This window comes from Saccopteryx leptura, chromosome X (genome assembly GCF_036850995.1).
Source record: "Saccopteryx leptura isolate mSacLep1 chromosome X, mSacLep1_pri_phased_curated, whole genome shotgun sequence".
In the NCBI taxonomy this organism is placed as follows: Eukaryota; Metazoa; Chordata; class Mammalia; order Chiroptera; family Emballonuridae; genus Saccopteryx; species Saccopteryx leptura.
This window is the reverse complement of record NC_089516.1, coordinates 96850165-96870628: the sequence shown is the minus strand read 5'-3', so window position 1 is coordinate 96870628 and position 20464 is coordinate 96850165. Positions and strand designations below refer to the sequence as shown.

At 35.1% G+C, this 20464-nt stretch overlaps 1 protein-coding gene across 1 annotated transcript in view; it reads right to left on the bottom strand.

Moving 5' to 3' along the window:
• The window catches only part of RADX (RPA1 related single stranded DNA binding protein, X-linked), a 46851-nt gene that overhangs the window by 10311 nt on the left and 16076 nt on the right, over positions 1-20464 (bottom strand). The window contains exons 9-11 of the mRNA XM_066356936.1: positions 19388-19548; positions 14069-14244; positions 4549-4622 (exon numbers count right to left, since the gene is read on the bottom strand). Coding sequence (XP_066213033.1) covers positions 4549-4622; positions 14069-14244; positions 19388-19548 — 411 coding nt within the window. The remainder of the gene's footprint in view (positions 1-4548; positions 4623-14068; positions 14245-19387; positions 19549-20464) is intronic.

The following is a 20464-nucleotide window of genomic DNA, read 5'->3' as shown; positions in this document are numbered from 1 at the left end:
GTGTCCTGAGTCCCAGGAACAAAGCCCCAGCCTGCAGCCCCAGAGCTTAGAAGAGGCGTATGGACAGTATTTAGCTGGAAACAAGACAGGATACTGTTTGTGAGAAAGAGACTGATTTCTCAGACCCAGGATTCTTCTTAAAGGGACTGCACAGAAAACCTCTCTCACAACCACTCACCCAGGGCTCCAGGGGGACAGGGAGAGAGGAGAGGACCAGAGCAGCGGGGAGAGAGTGTAATCTAGGAGGCACAGGGAGAAACATTTTGGGAGACAGCCACCCTAACCCCTGGGATGAGTCACTCCCCAAATCTGAAGTGAATATTTCCCCTGGAAACAGCAATACCAGCAAAGGGAAGCAGGACAGCAGCCAAACAAGCTCTCCTGCAGCACTCAGAGCAGAGTCGCTTGGAAGGAGGAAGCTTTTGGGACTACAGTAGGTGAGTGTTAGGGTCTGAGCTGCAGCACCACTACCCACACAGCTGAGGGCTCGCCGGACGGCAGGCGGTGGCGGGACGCGGAAGTGCAGTTCTGTTGGCAAGGGCAGAAGCCAGCTGGCAACCACTGAGGCCCAGGTGTGAGCTCAGTCTTGCTCGGCTGGGGAGGAGGAGACGTGAAAACATGGTCAAGCCCAGATGTGGTCAAGCCCAGCTGCGGGCCATCTGCAATCCAGCCTGCGGGGGAAGGGCAGGAGCCCTGGAAGGGGTGGAGACCTGCCCTTGAGCAAGGGCATAGGAGTGCAGCCTTGCCCCACCTGTGGAACCAAGGCTTGTGGCCTGACTTGGGCGATGGCTCCTTCCACGGGGGTGGAGCCAAAAGCCAAGAACAGGCACAGTCCCGCTACTGAGCATGGGCATGCAATCCCGCCCAGCCTGGGGAGCCAAGGCTTGCAGCCATCCCACAAGCGGGCTCCTCCTGCAAGGGTGGGGCTAAAGCCTGGAATCAGGCGGAGACCCGCAGCTGAGCAAAGGTGCTCACCCCTGCCCTCAGGGCCGAGCATAATGCCACCTACGGGGGCGGGGCAAAGGCCAAGGCCACCAAGGCTTGTGAACCTGAGCAATTGATCACAGCCACTCCTGTGAAGGAGAGGTGAAAACCACAGCAACAGCCCGAGTGGGCAGGCACCGGCAATGCCTATACCCAAATGCCCTAGGCAGCAACAGTAGAGAGGGTGGTGGGCCTGCAGACAGACCACACCTAGGGAACACAGAGGCCACACCCAGTAGACTCCAGTGGTCAAAACCTTCTTTTACACAGACAAAATGAGAAGGCAGACAAATGCAACACAAATGAATCAAGAGAAATCCCCAGAAAAGGACCTGAATGAGCATCTTAGAAGAAAACATAGGCAGTAAGCTCTCTTATATCTCTCGCAGTGATATACTTGCTGATTTAACTCCATGGGCAAGTGAAATAAAAGACAGGATAAACAAATGTGACTATATCAAACTAAAAAGCTTCTGCACAGCTAAAGACAATAAGAACAGAATAAAAAGACAAACTACACAATGGGAGAATATATTTGACAATACGTCTGATAAAGGGTTAATAACCAAAATTTATAAAGAACTTGTAAAACTCAATACCAGGAAGACAAACAATCCAATCAAAAAATGGGCAAAAGAAATGAATACAGACACTTCTCCAAAGAGGACATACAGATGGCCAATAGGCATATGAAAAAATGCTCAACATTAGTAATCATTAGAGAAATGCAAATTAAAACCACAATAAAAAAAAACACAACAAAAAAACCCCACAATGAGATATCACCTCACACAGGCCAGAATGGTGCTCATCAACAAAACAACACATAATAAGTGCTGGCAAGGATGTGGAGAAAAGAGAACCCTTCTGCACTGCTGGTGGGAATGCAGACTGGTGCAGCCACTGTGGAAAACAGTATGGAGATTCCTCAAGAAATTAAAAATTGAACTGCCCTTTGACCCAGCTACACCACTTTCAGGAATATACCCCAAGAACACCATAGCACTGTTTGAAAAGAAGAAATGCACCCCCATGTTTATGACAGCATTGTTCACAATAGCGAAAATCTGGAAACAGCCCAAGTGTCCATCAGTGGACGAGTGGATTAAAAAGCTTTGGTACATATATACTATGGAATACTATTCAGCCATAAGAAATGATGACATCAGATCATTTACAACAACATGGATGTACCTTTATAACATTATACTGAGCGAAATAAGTAAATCAGAACAAATTAAGAACTATATGATTCTATACATATGTGGGACATAAAAATGAGAATCAGACATGGACAAGAGTGTGGGGCTTACGGGGTGGGAGGAGGAGAGGGAGGGGGTTGGGTGAGGGGAAGGGCACAAAGAAAACCAGTTAAAAGGTGACGGAAGACAATTGGACGTTGGGTGATGGGAATGCAGCATAATCAAATGTCAAAATAACGTAGAGATGTTTTCTCTGAACATATGTACCCTGATTTATCAATGTCACCCCATTAAATTATTTTTAAAAAAAGACCACAGTTTGGTTGCGAGGTAAAAAAAGGACACAGTATAAATGCATGTATATAAGCATGGTGATTTTTTTTCTTCAAAAAATCTATTCTGAGCATTTCATTATGTAGATAAGAGTTATAAGTAGAGGTGTGTGGAAGCATGGAGGAGTGAGAAAAATTATTTTCTTTTCCTCTTCCTCTTTTGCTTCTATTGACCCCACCCTGGAGCAAGATCTAAAAAGCTAGAAAAAAATGGTATTCTAGTCAACTGTCAGGTTTATAATTAGTAGCAAGATTATAACACATTTTTAAAAGATTGTACAAGTCAGAGCTTACTTGTAAGTCTTGTATCTCAGTAGTACCATTTTGTTTATTATTAACATGCAATGTATGTCTTATCTACTTATCTAAGTTACTAGATAGAAATAATAAAATGTTAAACTTGGTAGCCTTCAAAAATCCCAGAACTATAAAACCACACACACAAATTAATTGTATATTCACAAACTGAGTGCCTTTTGGACAGTAATTTCCAAAACCATCTTGACACATATTTAGGACTACATTAGTATCCATTTTAAGACATACTCTAATTCATCCATTAAACTGCAATATAATAAACAAGTGGGACTACATCAAACTAAAAATCTTTTTCATAGAAAAGAAAAAATGATCTACTGAATAGTTAGAAATAACTGCAAATCATATAAGGGGTTAACATCCAAAATATATAAATAACTCATTTTACTTAATAAAAAAACCCCAAACAGTCTGATTTAAAAGTAAACAGAATCTGAGTAGATATTTTTCCAAAAAAATCATACAGATGGCCAACAGGTACATGAAAAGATGTTCAACATGACTAATCATCAGGGAAATGCCTATAAAACACAATTATCATCTCATACCTGTTAGAATGGCTATCAAAAAAAAAAAAAAAAAAAAAAAAAGACAAGACATTACAAGTGTTGTTGGTAATGTAAAGTGGTGCAGCCACTGTGGAAAGCAGTATGGAGGATCCTCAAAAAAGTAAAATCAGAACTACCATGTGACCCAGGAAATCCATTTCTGGGTATTATGCAAAGAAAACAAAAACTCTTACTTGAAAAGATATATGCACCCCCATGTCCATTGTAGCATTATTGATGGATGAACGAATAAAGAAAATACGATTATATAATAATGAAACATTACTCAGTCATTAAAAAGAATAAAATATTGCATTTCCAACAACATGGATAGACCTTGAGGGCATTGTGCTCAGTGAAATAAATCAGACATGGAATATAGAAAAAAAATACTCACTATTAAATTAATTTTTTTTGTTTCTGGCAATAGGTATTTTTCATTCTTGTATTAAGTTTATTTATATGTTTATATTATAATGATTTTCCCTTTATTTTTTATGTTTTTTGGGGAAGAGGAGTTGCAGACTTCAGATACTTTTGTGCATTCTTAATCTGCCAGAACGACTAGTGGTCAAATAAGAATAACTCAAAAAACAAGAAGGACATAAAATGTTAAAAAGTCTAGTAAGGAGAGGTGACCCCTTGTAAGATTTGATTTAAACCAAATCACTCTAAGGATATCCTACCAGAACTAAATTGTTTTATGAAATTACTTCAGAAATGAACCCAGAATACAAAGCAGTCAACCCAACAGCAAAGAAAGAAACTATAACAATGTTTTAAGCTTTACCTATATTTATTGTCAAATTAAAAGTATACTTCCTATTTTATTATTCCTCTGATAATTAAAAATAGTGCATTTCAAGGGATATGCTACCAAAGAAACAAACTGATAAGTACAAGTTCGTTTATATTTAATTTTACTTTGGTGATACCATCTTATTGTTCTAAATTTTGACTGTTATTTTTGACAAGGACCTGAGTTAATATAAATGAAAATCAGTAACAAAAACAACTAGTTATATAACAATTTAGAACACTTATATATACTATGCTAGTGCTAGGCATGACACAAAAATGCATAATCAAACAGCAACCTTTATATAATAGTGTTCCATAAAGATTTCATTAATACTAGTACTAATAATAATTAAAGTGACATACATTGGAGAATGCTTGGCATGCTTTGTCCATTTCTTTTTGTTTGTGCAGAAGTTTCTGGCTGAGGAACAGGAACTCTAAAAAAGATTAAAAAAAAAAGGGTAACCAATAGTTATAAAAAGAGATTTTAATGAAACAAATTATTGGTGCTATTTAGAATTTATTCAAATTCAATAAATTTAGAAAATATATAGTTTTAGTTTCTTAAAATGATGCTTTAAAAATATAAGGAAAATTCAAATTACAAATACCCATATATAGCAATTCAAATATTGTGATAGGTTTAAATATTCTTTCAAGGAGTATTCCACAAAGAGAAGTATACAACTTTATATTAAATATCAACTAAAGATGGATAGTTCATTTTCTGTGATAGGAATTTATAAAATAGCTCAGTGAGCTAAATTCATGTTTGATTTGTTCAAATATTCTGGAAAATATATGGTTTACCTTTCCAATTCAATCTAGAGTTTTTTACAAGCCCCATGTTACTTCAAATCTTCATGCTTTTCTTTCTTCCGAGAACAACCTTATGCCCTTTTTCCTTTGCTTAATTAACTCTTATCATCCTTCAAAATTTAACTCAGGTATTATTTCCTATAAGAAGCCATCCTTGCTTGATCTCTAGTCAAGACTCATTGTTTCTTGTGTATACTCTCATAACACCATGAATAAACTTCTAGTATAGTATTCATCACACTGTAGTAAAATTACCCGTTTATAAGTTTGTCTCTTCCACCTGATTCTGCTATAATCTCCACAAAACACAGACTTCATTTTATTCATTCTTTTATCTCAACATATTATCTACTCACTGTTTATTGAAGTGAATGAAGAAAAAGGAAGCATTTTATTTTGCAGCAGAGGCAAAGACTGCTTTTATAAGGAAATATTTCTATTGATGGGCTTTTAGTATATTTTGTGATGACTTTTTCTGTTGTATTTCTAAAATTAAAAGCTTATAAAAACCAGAAATGTCATGTTGTAGAATGTCACATAATAACTGATTTTTTATAATAGCAACTTATTAATTCACTAAGAGAAGTAATTTTCATGAAAGACTAATTAATGCATGTATTTAACTATAAAACTCCAGCAAAAACATATTTATAGTTTTAGTTTTAATTTTTTAATTATTAAAAACATGGTTTTTCTAGAAATTAGTGAACCAAAAACATAAATTCTGAGAGAAATGTAAATAACTAAAAATAATTAAGTTACATGTATTTTGAAATCCTTTTTTTAATACATGCAATTAAAAATAATTTTTATCTGAAACAAATGAGAAGAAATAGTGTTTCAAGCTATCACAGCAATATGATATTATATAGAATTTTGCAAAGTGGCTTAGAAAATTTTTACTGGAATATTAAATCATTTATTTATATGACTTAAATGTATATATTAAAGGTGCTAAATGACAGAAGTGGAGTATAAATGTCTATGAGTATCAACTGAAGAAATTTTTAAAAGAGAAATAAAAATTTAAAAAGTATAGAAGGATAACTGAGGATGGAAGGGTATAAGAAGGTTAAAGAAAAAAATACATATGATGAGTAGTGGCAAAATATTGTAAAAGCTATGTCAGGCAATATGTTGCACTCTAACATTGCCCTTTTCACATATAGATTCTATTATATGTCACTCCCTCATTTATATAACAGGATTATAGTCAATATTATTATAGTCTTATAAAGTATCTATTATACAAAGAAATTAAAAGTACTTACTATACATACACACGTGCTTAAATCCCATATTTTATCCTTTCTGAATCTCAGAATCTTCATCTACAAAGTTGAGATAATTAATCTGTGCCTCCTTCACAGGAATGTTGAACATCAAATGAAATAATGTAAGAAATCATATATTATGTATTAAAATACTCTATACAATTAATTAGAGGAATGTTCTCAGTACCTTCTGCCTAAGAAAAGCATAAGACACTATACTAAAAGAACAAGAATATAAAGTTGTTTTAAGAAGTTGCTTATGTAAATTTATAATGATCAAAGATGTACAAGTTTTTTGTGAACACTGATTCAAATTAGCAAATGCTTTTAAGGCAATAGTCAGTATTTAAATATCTTTCCTATAGTGCTTTCTGCTTTTCTTAAGAGACACTGAAATGATTTTGAAGGATTTCTATAACTGTGGTGTGGTTGACCTCTCTGTACAGAGTAAATATCATCAATAGAATGAAGTGAAGAGGTTTTAATGCCCCATTTAATGTATTTTATTTCTCAGTGCTAACTTTTAAATGAGTTGATAAATTTTTACATATTTTAATATTTAAAAGAGAGTAGCATGATTCACTACCATTTGGATTAAAATGCTGGTTGATTCTAGCTTTTATTGGTCATATTTATTATTATTGTACCAACATAAGTAAACCAACAGATGAACCATATAGTGGAGTTAGCAGGCTAGGACTAAAAATACAATGACTAGTATGTTCAAGAAACAGAAGGAAAGATGGACAAAACAGATACAGAGTTTCAAAAGAGAACATTTAAAAAAGAACAAAGTGGGCTTTCTAGAACTGAAAAACAGAATAGCTGAACTTAAGAACTGTGGCACAATAAAGTATGTATTTGGTCTTTGTCCCTGGTTCCTGGCACACACCTTCAAAAACCCTTAGAATTTCCTCAGTTATTGGAGTGTCTTTGTTAAGCTAATGAGGTAACTCATGGTGAACCATTAGACAGCTTGAAGATGGGTACCATTATCAGAAAGAAAAAACATATGATTCAAAGGTTGGAATACAGGGCCAGCCAAACCTTCATGCAGGAGAAAAGAGGGCTGAATACCAAGCTTAATCACATGGTCAATGATTTAATCTATCATGCATAAGTAATGAAATATCCTTAGACCTCTGAACGTCAAGACTTGGTGGAGCTATGTGGTTGGTGAACACATTGATGTGTCAGTAGAGTGACATGCCTGTATTCCATGAAGAGAGAATACAGAAGCTCTGCATTTCCTATTTGACTTTGCTCTATGTTTCGCTTCATTTGGCTTTGTCCGATTTGTACCCTTTATAGTATGATTGTAAATGTAGTGTTTTCTTAGTTCTGTGTATCATACTATTGAACCATTGACTCTGAGGTGGTTGTGGGAACCCTTGAATTTGTAGCCAGTTCATTAGAAGTGTGGGTGGCTTGGGGACCAACTGAAGTGTGATTATCATCTGAAGTAAGCACAGTTTTGTGGATAACTGAACACTTAAACCTGTAGAGACTGATGCTAACACTGGGAGTGACTGTCAGAATTGAATTTCAGTGCAACTAGTTGAGATGGAAACAAAACAAGAACTCAGTAAACTCAAGTAATAAGATTAATACCAGGCTAGACACAGTGAACATAAATGCTTAGGTTAATAATAAATACCTAAACTGAATAACAGAATAAAAAATAATAAAATATGTATATGAAAAAAAACAGGAATACAATATAAAAAACATGTGGGTCACAGAAGTGCTAGTATATATAAAATTGGAATTATAGAAAGGGAAAAATAATAGGGCAGAAACAATATTTGAAGAGATAATGGTGGATAGTTTTCCAAAACTGATGAGAGATATTAATCCACAGATTAAAGAAACTCAGTAATCAAGGCATGATAAAAGAAAGAAAAATATTCCTTGGTATATCATATTTAAACAGTTGAAAATCAAACACAAGAGAAAATATTAAAAGTACTTAAGAAAAAAGGATGCAATATTCAAAGAAGAAATTACCAGACATTTGTCTTACTTCTTAAGAGAAACAAATAAAAAAAGAGAAATAAAACAGTGGAATGAGAATTTTTTAAAAATCTGCAATCTAGTAAAACATCTTTAGAAATAAAAGTGAAATAAAGATGTTAAAGAAACAAAACCAGGGAATCTATGATCATGAAGCTGCATTAAAATAAACGCTGAGAGGATTTTTTCAGTCAGAAAGAAAATTATACCAGAGAAAAGCATGGCAGGAATGAATAGAAACTAAAATAATGTGTAAATATGTATAAATGAGTGCTGATCCTATGAGAAGTAAATACTAATAATGTCTCATGAAATTTAAAATATATGTACAATTAAAATGCAAGACAAAAATAACAAAAATGGGAGTAAATGGAGTTGAAGTGATCTTAGGTTCTAGCATTATCAGGAAAATGGTAAAATAATTTGTATTTAACTATAAGCGTTTGAGTTGTAATTTATAGATTAACTACTAAAGAATATGCTACTATCAAGAAAAAGGAAATTGAATAATTAAAATGTTTGATTAAGTAAACATAATTTCAGCAAAAGTGAATGGAATAAATACTCTAAGTAAAAGACTAAGATTCTTACATTAGATTAAAAAAAACAACAATATGCTGCTTGAAAGTGAGAGTGAAAACCTTAAAAAAAAGTGGTAACCTTAAATATGAGGTCATTGAAAGGTCCAAAGTAAAATGGATGGAATATATATTCATATATGTATGTCTAAGGCCTAATCAAAAGAAAATTGGTGCAAGTATATTCATACTACACAAAGTAGACTTTCAGGCAGAAAGCATTGTAAAAGATGAAAAAAATATCATAGTTAACTAAGGCATCATCTGACCAGGCAGCAGCGCAGTGAATAGAGTGTCTGACTGGGACGCAGAGGACCCAGGTTTGAAACCCTGAGGTCGCTGTCTTGAGTGGGGGTTCATCTGGCTTGACCACAGGGCTCACCAGCTTGAGCGTGAGGTCTCTGGCTTGAGCATGGGATCATAGACATAAACCCATGATCGCTAGCTTGAGCCCAAAGGTCGCTAGCTTGAAGCCCAAGGTTGCTGTCTTGAGCCCAAGGTCACTGGCTTGAGGAAGGGGTCACTCGCTCTGCTGTAGCCCACTGGTCAAGGCACATATGAGAAAACCCTCAATGAACAAGTAATCAATGAACAACTAAGGTGTCACAATGAAGAATTGGTGCTTCTCATCTCTCTCCCTTCCTGTTTGTCTGTCCCTATCTGTTCCTCTCTGTCTCTGTCAAAAAAATCCCCCACAAAACAAAAAAAAACACAGAAAAACAAAGAAAACAATTTATCAGAAAGACATGACAATCTTAAATCTGTATGTATCCAGTACTAGTATTTCAACATATTTGAAGCAAAAATAGACAGAACTAAAAGAAGAAATCTTCAATCATAGTGGAAAATGTTAACAGTATTAGCTGTCTCAACTAGGTGATAGGAAAAGCAGAGGAAAAAAATCAGTAAAGATATAAAAGAAGTGATCAACATAATTAGCGTACTTAGACCTAATTGATATTTATAAACACTGCACTCAACAATGATGGAATTCACATTATTTTGGGGGGGCAAAATATGAAATATTTACTGAAATTAAAAGGCTTTTCAACACATTTCAAATAATTAAAATAATTCAGAATAGTTTCTCTTTAGAGAGTGGAGCTAAGCTGAATTAAATAACAGTATGTAACTACAAATTTTCAAGTGATTGAAAGTTAAATGGCATACACATTCCATTAAGTCATAAGTCAAAAAAAGTCACACTAAAAAAGAACAAAAAAAATTGAACTGACTGAGAATGAAGTAAGAGGTAGGTTAGAGCAGTGCATAGAGAAAAATGTAGAGCAAATGTGCACATATTAGAAAATACCAAAAATCAACGATTTAAGTTTTTAGCTCAAGTAGCTAGATTGAAGCTTAATATACAACTCAAACCTGAGTCTTACTGGACATTGCTACTATAGAAGTTTAGATTTTTTTTTCAAAAAAAATCAAAATGATTCCGTACTCCATTTGGTTTATTAGTTTTCCAGTTTTGCTGTTACTGCAAAAAAAATCAAAACTGTTAATCATATACAATTTATAATGGAGACGTTCATGTAAGAAAGATCAATCTTAAACTACTGGTGAAAAAAAAATTAATTAAATACATTTAGAGTATTTTAAATTAAAATACAATTAAAATGTTTAATTTTTGGTAATCCCTCCTATTAAATTAATTTTCAATTAGTCCATGTTAATCATGGCAGATAGAACTTCTGTTATGTGTTGAATTGTGTCTTCCCATAATTCATATGTTGAAGTATTAATCCCCAGTAGCGCAGAATGTGACCTTATTTGGAGACAAGTTCACTGAAAACTTAGTTAAGATTAGGTCATTCTATAGTAGAGTTGGCCCCTAATCCAATATGACTGATGTTTTTATAAAGAAAAGAGGATATGTGAACACAGACACAGGTTAAAGTAATGTTTCTACAGGCACCAGAATGCCAGCAAATCACCAGATGCTAGGGGAGAGACATAGAGCACATTCTTCCTTACAGTCATCAAAATGAAGCAACCCTACTGACACCTTGATCTTGGACTTGTAACTTAGAGAACTGTGAGACAATAATTCTGTGTTTTTAAAGCCATACAAATTGTGGTACTTTGTCTTAGCAACCCTAGAAAACTAATAATACAGTTTTTGGTACCAGGAAGCGGGGTGCTGCTGTAACAAATATTTAAAAATGTGGAAGTGGCTTTGGAATTGACTATTAAGTGGAGGCTGAAAGATTTTTGAGATATAGAATAGTAAAAACTTCAACTGCCTTGAAAGGAATGTTGATAGAAATATGGATTTTAAAGGCAAATCTGTTGAGGGTCCAGAAAGAAAAGAAGAAAGCTGTAGACAAAGCTTCTGTTGTGTTAGGAAATACACATATTGTCATGAACAGATTGTTGCTAGAAATATGAATATATATGGTATTTCTGGCGAGGTCTCAGATAGAAGTTGTAAAGCCAGAAGCCAAAGCCAGGGCCACTATCACAGCCGCCCGGCCCATGCAGGTTCGCATTGGATTCGGACAGTCGGTAAAGAAACAACGGAGCCACAAACTGGTGGGCCATAGTCTTTAATCCTAGCTTGCACCCGGCAGGCAAGTAAAAATACACACTGGGCTCCAAAACCCAGTCACATTCAGTGCTCACAAAGCTACTGATTTATCCGAGTTTCCTAGAATCAAAGGTTTCTAGCTCGCCAGCCTTATTCTCCTCAGTTCCCCATCTCCTTCATTATCCCAGATACAAACTCTGCAAAAACTGGCATCTCACTCAGCACTCCACCATCTTGGCTGGTTTTCCTGGCCTCCTCCACGTGGCCTCCTTCCGCTCACCTCTCTGCTCTCTCCTCTGCTGATAATCTCAGGAACCAAGGGCCGAGTCTCATTATGCCTCCCTTTTATAGTGTAGAAATCCAAACCCTTAATCCAATATACATAATAGGGAAGTCTCTAATACAAAGTCACTTCTCTGAGGCATGATAGGATTGTACCACCTCACACCAAAAAGGGTGGGACAGGCTTAATCCCAAAACCAAGCCTCAGGCTACAACAATTCTCAACACACATTAATATCACCTGGGCAATGGCCTCACGTGGGCAGCGCCTATTTTTAACAAAGTGAGCATAATACATTTTATCTGCCCAACAGAAGTGATGTGCTATTGGAAAGTGGATGAAAGGTAGTCCTTGTTATAAAATAGCAAAGGATTTGGCTAAATTGTGTTTTGTTGGATGGAAGGTGAAACTTGTATGCAATGAATTTGTATATTTAGCTGAATTTACAAAGTGTTGAAGGCATAACCTGGTTTCTCCTTGCTGCTTATAGTAAAATATGAGAGGGTTAGAGAGATTTGAAAAAAGAGCTGTTAAGGAAAAGGGAACCATAACTCAAATACATAAAAAATGTTCAGCCTCCTCAACTGCAAAAAATGAGAAAGTTAGCTCTGGATAAAATACCAAGGGTATTGCTGGACAACCATTTGCTCAAGAGATTAAGCCTGTGACCTGTGGGTCCAATCATCCATCTTAGTTGGAATGCTGCTAGGTTAGACCATAGGGGTTATAGCTGAAATGAAATGATGAAAGGCTGTAGGACTTTTAGAATTCTAAAGTCAGGTAGTGAGCTGATAGAGATATCCAGCTGTTATTATGTATTATCCTTCAAAGAAAAGAAAGAATGAGCCTGAGGGTAAGGCCTTTTCTTTAGTTCCACAGGGTTGGGCCACCTCAGTTACAGAAGGCAGGGCCCTTTCCATAGTTCCAGAGTAGAGTGTGGGCAATAAAGGAGCCACATGCTGAACCTGACAAGTTCAGGGAAAGCCGGTGTGGTCGCCTTGCAAACTCAGAGACCTAAAGTAATCACACAGGATAGTTTGCAATTAAACTTTCTAACTAAAAGGAGCTCCTGATAGGTAGTCATGTCCTAGGGAGGTATTTTTGATAACAAAATTCAATGTTTACCTTAATTGAGACTGCCTGTTGTCTTTTGCATCTACAATAACATGCCTTTGAAATGTAAGAGTAATCATCTTTTCCTGTCCCTTCAGGATGCAATTACCCCACTAGAGCAGAAACCACAAATGCTCTCATTGTAATTGTTATAATGTTAGTTAACTATGAATCATCTTATTCCTGCTTTAGTAAAAGAAGTTCCAGTAAATACATTTTTACTTTCTTTCCAACCCCACAGATTCCCCTGTTTTGCTTTCTCCCACCTCCCTAATCTATCACCAATCCAATGAATTTCATGTAACTCCCTTACAACTCTGCTAAAATAAGTGGTAAATCCACCATTTTCTAGAGCACTTTCTCAGTCAGTTGTGACTATGGTTCCTGGCAATTGTCGACAGTTTGGCTTAAAAAAACTCATAAAAAATTCTTACAGATTTAGAAATTTCTTACATTGACAAGAGCCAGCCACCACTCAGGCTGCCACCCTGGTGGGCCTGGGACATAGTATCATGCCAGAGAGGATAATTCTGGAGCTTTAAAACCAACTGGTACTTCCTAGGTTTCAGACTTGCTTGTGACCTATACTTTTTATCTTTGATGGAAAGGAATTTTGCCCCAGGTTGGATTACCTTGTATCTCATCCACACGTGATTTAGAAGAGATTTAGATGAGATTTTGGATTTAGAGTTGATGTTGGTATGGGTTAAGATTTTTCGGCATGTTGCGATGGAATGAATGTATTTTTTATGTGAGAAGGACATACATTTTTAGGGGACGGAAGACAGACTGTCAGGGGTTGAATTACTGTTTGCCAAATACCAATATGACTACCAATATGTAACTGATCACAACTTCAAAGACACTGAGAACGTGACCTTATTTGGAAATAAGGTCACTGAAGATATAAGTTAAGATAAGGTAATACTGGAGTAGACCAGTACTCCGGAGTGGATCCGGAAATATGGATATAGATATTCACACAGGGGGAATGCCAGGTAAATATCAAAGCAGAGATTGGGGTGATGTTTTCATAGGCTAAGAAATGCCAAAGATTGACAGAAAACTACAAGAAGCTATGGGAGAAGCATAAAACAGATTTTACTTTGCATCTCTCACAAAGAATTCACCCTGCCAATACCTTGATCTCGGATTTTGGCAGCCCTAGAAAACTAATCCAGCTTTTAGTACAATTGCTCATTTCACAGGGTAGAAACAAAACAAAAAAATTAATATATTATTTATATACTTAATACAGAACACTTACAGTCTGGCAAATGGCCCCTGCAGAATCCTTTTTTTCGTGGTAGGGCTCAAACTTGGATGTGTAGTTTGACAACACTGAAACCTCACAGCACCATCACCTTGGTTCTGTTTACCATCTTGTTCCTGACTTTGACATTCTCTTATTGTTACTTGGGATACTGAGCGTTGGTTAGCATTCTAAAACCAAAAATTTAGAGAAAATAGTTTAAACTAATTATAAAAATTATCTCTCTTAACATTCTACAATTTTAGTTTACCCACTTTTCATAATCGCAAGAATTGTGACTAAATGTTGAAAGCATAATAGTGCTTTTATAAAGACGACTTACCCTAATTAATTTTCTATTAAAATATTTAACTATATTTTTTAAAATTTTGAAATTAAATTTAATATGGTGACATTGGTCCACAAGAACATATAGGCTTCAGGTAATCATCTCTATAGTGTTTGAACTGTTCATTGTTTTGTGTGCCCATCACTCAAAGGCAAATCATTGTCTGTCACTGTATGTATGGTCCTCTTTAGTCCCCTCCCACACAACCCCTTCTCTCTGGTAAGCATTTCATTTTTGTCTATGCCCATGAGTCTCAGTTTTATATTATACCTATGTGTGAAATAACATAGTTCTTAGCTTTTTCTCATTTATTAATTTCACTTAGCATAATAAAGTAAGATAAATAAAAGTCCCTCTTATATCAATATAGATGAAAAATTGAATTAGATATATATCTACATACAAATAGTAATTCTAAAAATCATATTTATAAAGATAAAACCATTGAAAAAAATTAACTTATTTGTCTTGATTGTGTCTAGATTTCAGAAGTGGTGTCTTCTACTAGAACATTTATTTTACAAGAGTCATTGTTAACTGTTATAAAACCTGGCTAAGACTGCCATGCCAGACATAGAAGTAAAAACCTCCTGTGAAAGTGTTTCTACAGCTGTGGTCTTGACAAAAAGAAAAGAATACACAAGCACACCTTGTTTTATTGTGTTTCACAGATACTGCATTTTTTTAATAAATTGAATGTTTGAGACAACCTTATGTGGAGCAAATCTATTGGCACCATTTTCCAGTAAGTTCAGATGATAGTTAATATTTTTTTTAACAATAAACTATTTTTTAATTGAGGTATGTAAATTTTTAGACACAATGTTATTGCACATTTAATAGACTATAGTATAGTGTAAATATTACTTTTACATGCACTGGGAAAACAAAATCTTCATGGGACTTGTTTTATTGCAATATTTGCTTCATTGCAGTGATCTGGAACAAAACCTGCAATATCTCCAAGGATGCTTCTAATCATATATACCACTTGGGAGTTTAAATAACGACAATCATGACAGGCTCAATTAAGAAGAAAGCAAAAACAAGATACCAAATTTTGAGGGCTTTGGGAAATATCAGAGGCTGTGACCTTCTGCCTAGTGTGCTCCAAAAGAATAAATGACAAAAAAAGGAAACAAAAATGATTTTTTATCCTCTTAATTTTATACCATTAATAATCAATAAAGAGAGATGATGTCAGAGTAATGTCAGTGTGAAAGATATCCTTGATCTTTCCCCTTGAAATTTCAAGAAATTGAACACCAGTAACTCAGAAAAAGAAACTCATCTGGGCTTGCAGGCTTGCCTGAAAAGATCTGCAAATGAACTTGATTAAAGTTGGGAAGGGTAAAAACAGGGAGCAGAGGATAAGCCCTTGGTGGGGATCCAAAGAGGAGAGAGGCCCAGACTGTTTGAGTTTTCATCTGCTGAAGCTCCAGAGAAGGGAGAAACCTAGACTTTCTTCTTCAACCAGGAGGAGCAGAGAGATTGGAGGGGGGGATCTGGAAAGATATTGAACCAAAGCTACGGCAGAGTGTGGGATCACTGCTAGTGTTCCCATAGTCTTTCAGCAGCCCATACTCAGGACAGAGATAGAGAAATACAAAATGCAGTCCTCAGACCCTCAGATCCCACCTTTCTTCTCCCACATGATACAAAGAGTGGCAGAGACATACTCCACAGTTAGCTTCCCAGAGCCACTCTTTCCCCTGAAGTACAGAGAGTACTCTGTGTCTGGTCCCCTGGTCTGTTAAGACACAGGGAGGAGTGCACAGTGGTTTGAGATCACCATTGCTAAAGTTGTAAAGCCCTGAAAGAACTTCACACCCATTATTAGGACTGTTGCCTTGCCTCCATTATTGGACTGCAGCTTCTCAGCAGAGGTAAGCCTGGAGATTTTATAGAACCAAAACTTGTAGTCCAGTGCCACCTACTGGAAAAAAATAGGAAAAGCTACTGCAAGTGCAACCAACAACACTACATTTTTATTTGCTTGGGTTGATTTTTTGATGTTGTTGCTATTTTTCTTCATTTTTGATTATTGTTCTTTGTTCTCTGCTTTTCCATAGTTATTCTCTTTTTTAAATTTTTATTTTTTATTTAATTTTTAACTTTTTTTTTTGCTAGTTGTTGTTTGATTTCTTAACAATATCACTCCCAAATGATATCAGGCAGAAAAAACAAATATCATAAAAACACCAGAAAGAGACACAGTTTGGAAAGAAAATTAAAAAATCTCCCAGAAAGCAAACTCAATCAACATAAAATCTTTGGAGTTAATTGATAGAGAATTCAAAATAGAAGCTCTGAAAATACTCAACATGACACGAGAAAACAATGGTAGTCAATTAAAGGAGATCAGAAAACAAAACAAGTACTTCACGAAGGAAACTGAAATTTTAAAAACAGAGGTAAAGAACTTAATACATGAACTGAAAAGTGAACTAGCTAGTTTAGCTAATAGAACAGGCCAGCTAGGGGAGAGAATCAGTGACATAGAAGACAGACAACTAAAGATGATACAGAGGAAAGATGAGAGAAATGCAAGAATTTTAAAAAATGATAGAGCTCTATGACAATTGTCTGACTCCACTAAAAAGAGTAATATAAGAATAATGAGTATTATCAGAAGAAGAGAGGGAGAAGAAAATAGCTTATTCAAACAATTGATGAAAACCTCCTAAGCCTATAGAAAGAGTTAGAGCCTCTAATTCAAGAAACAAACAGAATGCCTAGTTACCTCAATGCAAATTGGCCTCCTCCAAGGCACATTATAATAAAACAGTAAAAAATCAATGACGAAGAGAGAACCCTCAACGCAGCTAGGGAAAAGAGGAACATAACGTATAAAGGAAGGTCCATCATGTTATCATCAGACATCTCAGCAGAAACTCTACAAGCCAGAAGAGTGTGGACCCAAATATTCAAAATATTAAAAGAGAAGAATTACCAGCCATATTTGAAGTTATCCTTCCAAAAAATGAAAGAGAAATAAAAACTTATGTATACATACAGGAACTGAGGGAATTTATCACTAGAAAATTCCAGCAGTAGAAAATACTTGAGCCAGTTATTCTAGCAGATAAAACAACAAAAGAAAACTACAAGTAAAGGCTCCATCAAGGTTACAATATAAACAAGGACAGTCTATGACAACAAAAAAAGGGGAGAGGATAAAGATCTGGAGTAGCAAAGGAGGATGGAGTGCAGAAGCATTCATAAGACAAAGAACTCCTGTATAATGATTTTTTTTTCTTAATAACAGAGGGTAACCACCCATGAAAAAAAAAATACTGAAATACATAGCTTAAAAAAAGAGAAAACAGAAGAAAGAATTATGGAACACCACCAAACAAGAGCAACTGACAGAAACACAAAAGGAAAGAACCAAAAGAGACATAAAACTACCAGAAAATAAAACAAAATGGCTATAAAAATCCTGATGCATCAATAATTACTCTAAATGTAAATGGACTGAACTAACCTACTGAGAGGCACAGAGCAGCAGATTGGATAAAAAAAAAATCCAACCATATACTGACTTCAGGAGACACACCTAAGCTGCAAAGACAAAAGTAGACTCAAAGTGAAAGGTTGGAAAATGATTCTCCAAGCAAATAATACCCAAAGAAAAGCAGGTGTAGCCACACTCATATCTGAAAATGATGACTTCAAGACAGCAAAGGTAAAAAGAGACAGTGATGGACATTTCATAATAATAAAGGGGACACTATATCAAGAAGATGTAACACTTTTTAATGTATATGCACCAAATCAGGGAACACCAAAATATATATCTATTAACTGATCTAAAAATATAAAGAGACAAAAACACTATCATAATTGAAGATCTCAGCATATCAGTGACATCAGGGAAAGTATATCACATAACACAGAGAGATAGAGGGCCAGAGAGTAATTCATGGAGGGAAGAGGGGAAAGCAGTGGGGGGAAAGGGCAAAGGGGGTATCAAGGAGAATACGGAGGGAGGGAGGGAGATATATTTGGGTGAACACTTGTAACTATGTAAACACAACAAATTAAAAAAAAAGAAGCAGCCAATGAATGCATAAGTAAGCAGAATAACAACAACAACAAAAGAAATAATAGAACTACCATATGACCCAGCAATCTCTGTACTGGGTATCTACTCCAAAAAACTAAAAAAACATTAGTATGTTAAGACATATGCACCCCCATGTTCATTGCAGCATTATTCATAGTGGCCAAGGCATGGAAACAATGTTTCCTTTAATAGAGGATTGGATAAAGAAGATGTGGTACATACATACAATGAAGTATTACTCAGCCATAAGAAATGATGACATATTGCCATTTACAACAACATGGATGGACCTTGAAAACCTTATACTGAATGGAATAAGTAAATCAGGAAATGTTAAAAACTATAGTAGTTACTAGACACCACAGGCAGAAAAGCAGGTACACAGAACAGGAACTGACAACTATAGAAAGCATTTTTCTCTTTCAGTGTTTTGACATAGGAACATTAATTACTTATTATGAATGTGTGGAAATTATAGAATCGAATATTTACACTTAGTTTACAGTATAGACAAGCTTATTAACATACTTATCTAAATAAATGCATTTGTCTAATTTATAATCACATTTACACATACAATATATGATTTCAAACACAGGTAGTATATAAAACTGAGACTCATGGACACATATAAAAGTGAAGTGGTTACCAGGGAGAGGGGGATGAGAAAGGGGAGTAAAGAGGGAAAATGATTTGACTATGGGTGGTGGGCATACAAGGCAATCAATAGTTCAAATGCTATAGAAAATTTTACCCGAAACCTATGTATTCTTTATTGATCAATGTCACCCCATTAAATTTAATTTCTTAAAAAAAAGTCAGTACATATGATTTCTGAATAAAATGAACAAGGTACCCATTGTAATTAAGATTACAGTGCTTTCAGAGATACAGTATTAATCCCCTGGTCCCATACCTGAAGATTTTCTGATGCTGAGGAACTTTCAGTTGCAGTACTATGGGTAATGTATTTTATAACAGTAATTATCCCCTGAATTGCAATGCGTTTTTGTTCCCTATACTGCAAGTCTTCAATCTCCTTCCTCACTTCACTTATAGCTGTCAGGGGAAACTCAACTGCAAAAAAGTAATTCCATGGAAATTTAAAATTTTAAAGAACTGAAATGATACAAATGAGAATTACATGTGCAATATATTTTCACAACACAAAATTATAAACTTGCCACATAATTTAATTTGTGAGAATTTGTCTTACGTAATTTTTATAAAAAATAGGCAAAATGTATTTATCAGTTAAATGGTAATACAGTCTTCTAGTCTGGGGTTTTAATTTGAAAAATAAATTCTGTACATTAAATATAATTGATATATTATATTTCAGACTATAAAGTGTTGCTTATTCACTGCATAGACACACATATTTTAATATTTCTAAATATATAGTACATATTGATGGCATTATAAAGTACAAGAGCATAGCAATACAGAGTGGGGCAAAGTAGGCTTATGGTTGCTTGTATGGACTATAATGCAATAATTAATAAATAGTAATACAAGAATAAATTCTGTGTTACTGCATACTCACAAATGTAAACCTATGTTTGCCTTACCCTGTATTTAGATGACAATAGATCAGTATTTCAAAGTTTCACTTTTTTCTCTCAAACAATGCAATTATACATACTTTAAAAAGAACAACATATTCATGTTAAGCTTTTCAACTTCTGTATCTTAATTATACTAAAATTCATTAATGGTAAGCCTTTCATCAGTACTTACTCTGCATCTCATTTATTTTGGTTTCATTTTTATTTAAATGTAGTACTTGCTTGTGTTATATCTAATGCACATTACCCCACAAGAGTAGCGTAATACAGTTGTCAGGATCTTGATATCAAATTGCCCAGTGTCCCTTTAAATATCTTAGTCTCTCTATGTAATGTCATAGGAGTTGAAATCTACTAAGGTCAGATTAGATCTCAATGACATTAAATTAAGATATTATCTCTAGTAAGTCATTGTTTATGCTCTT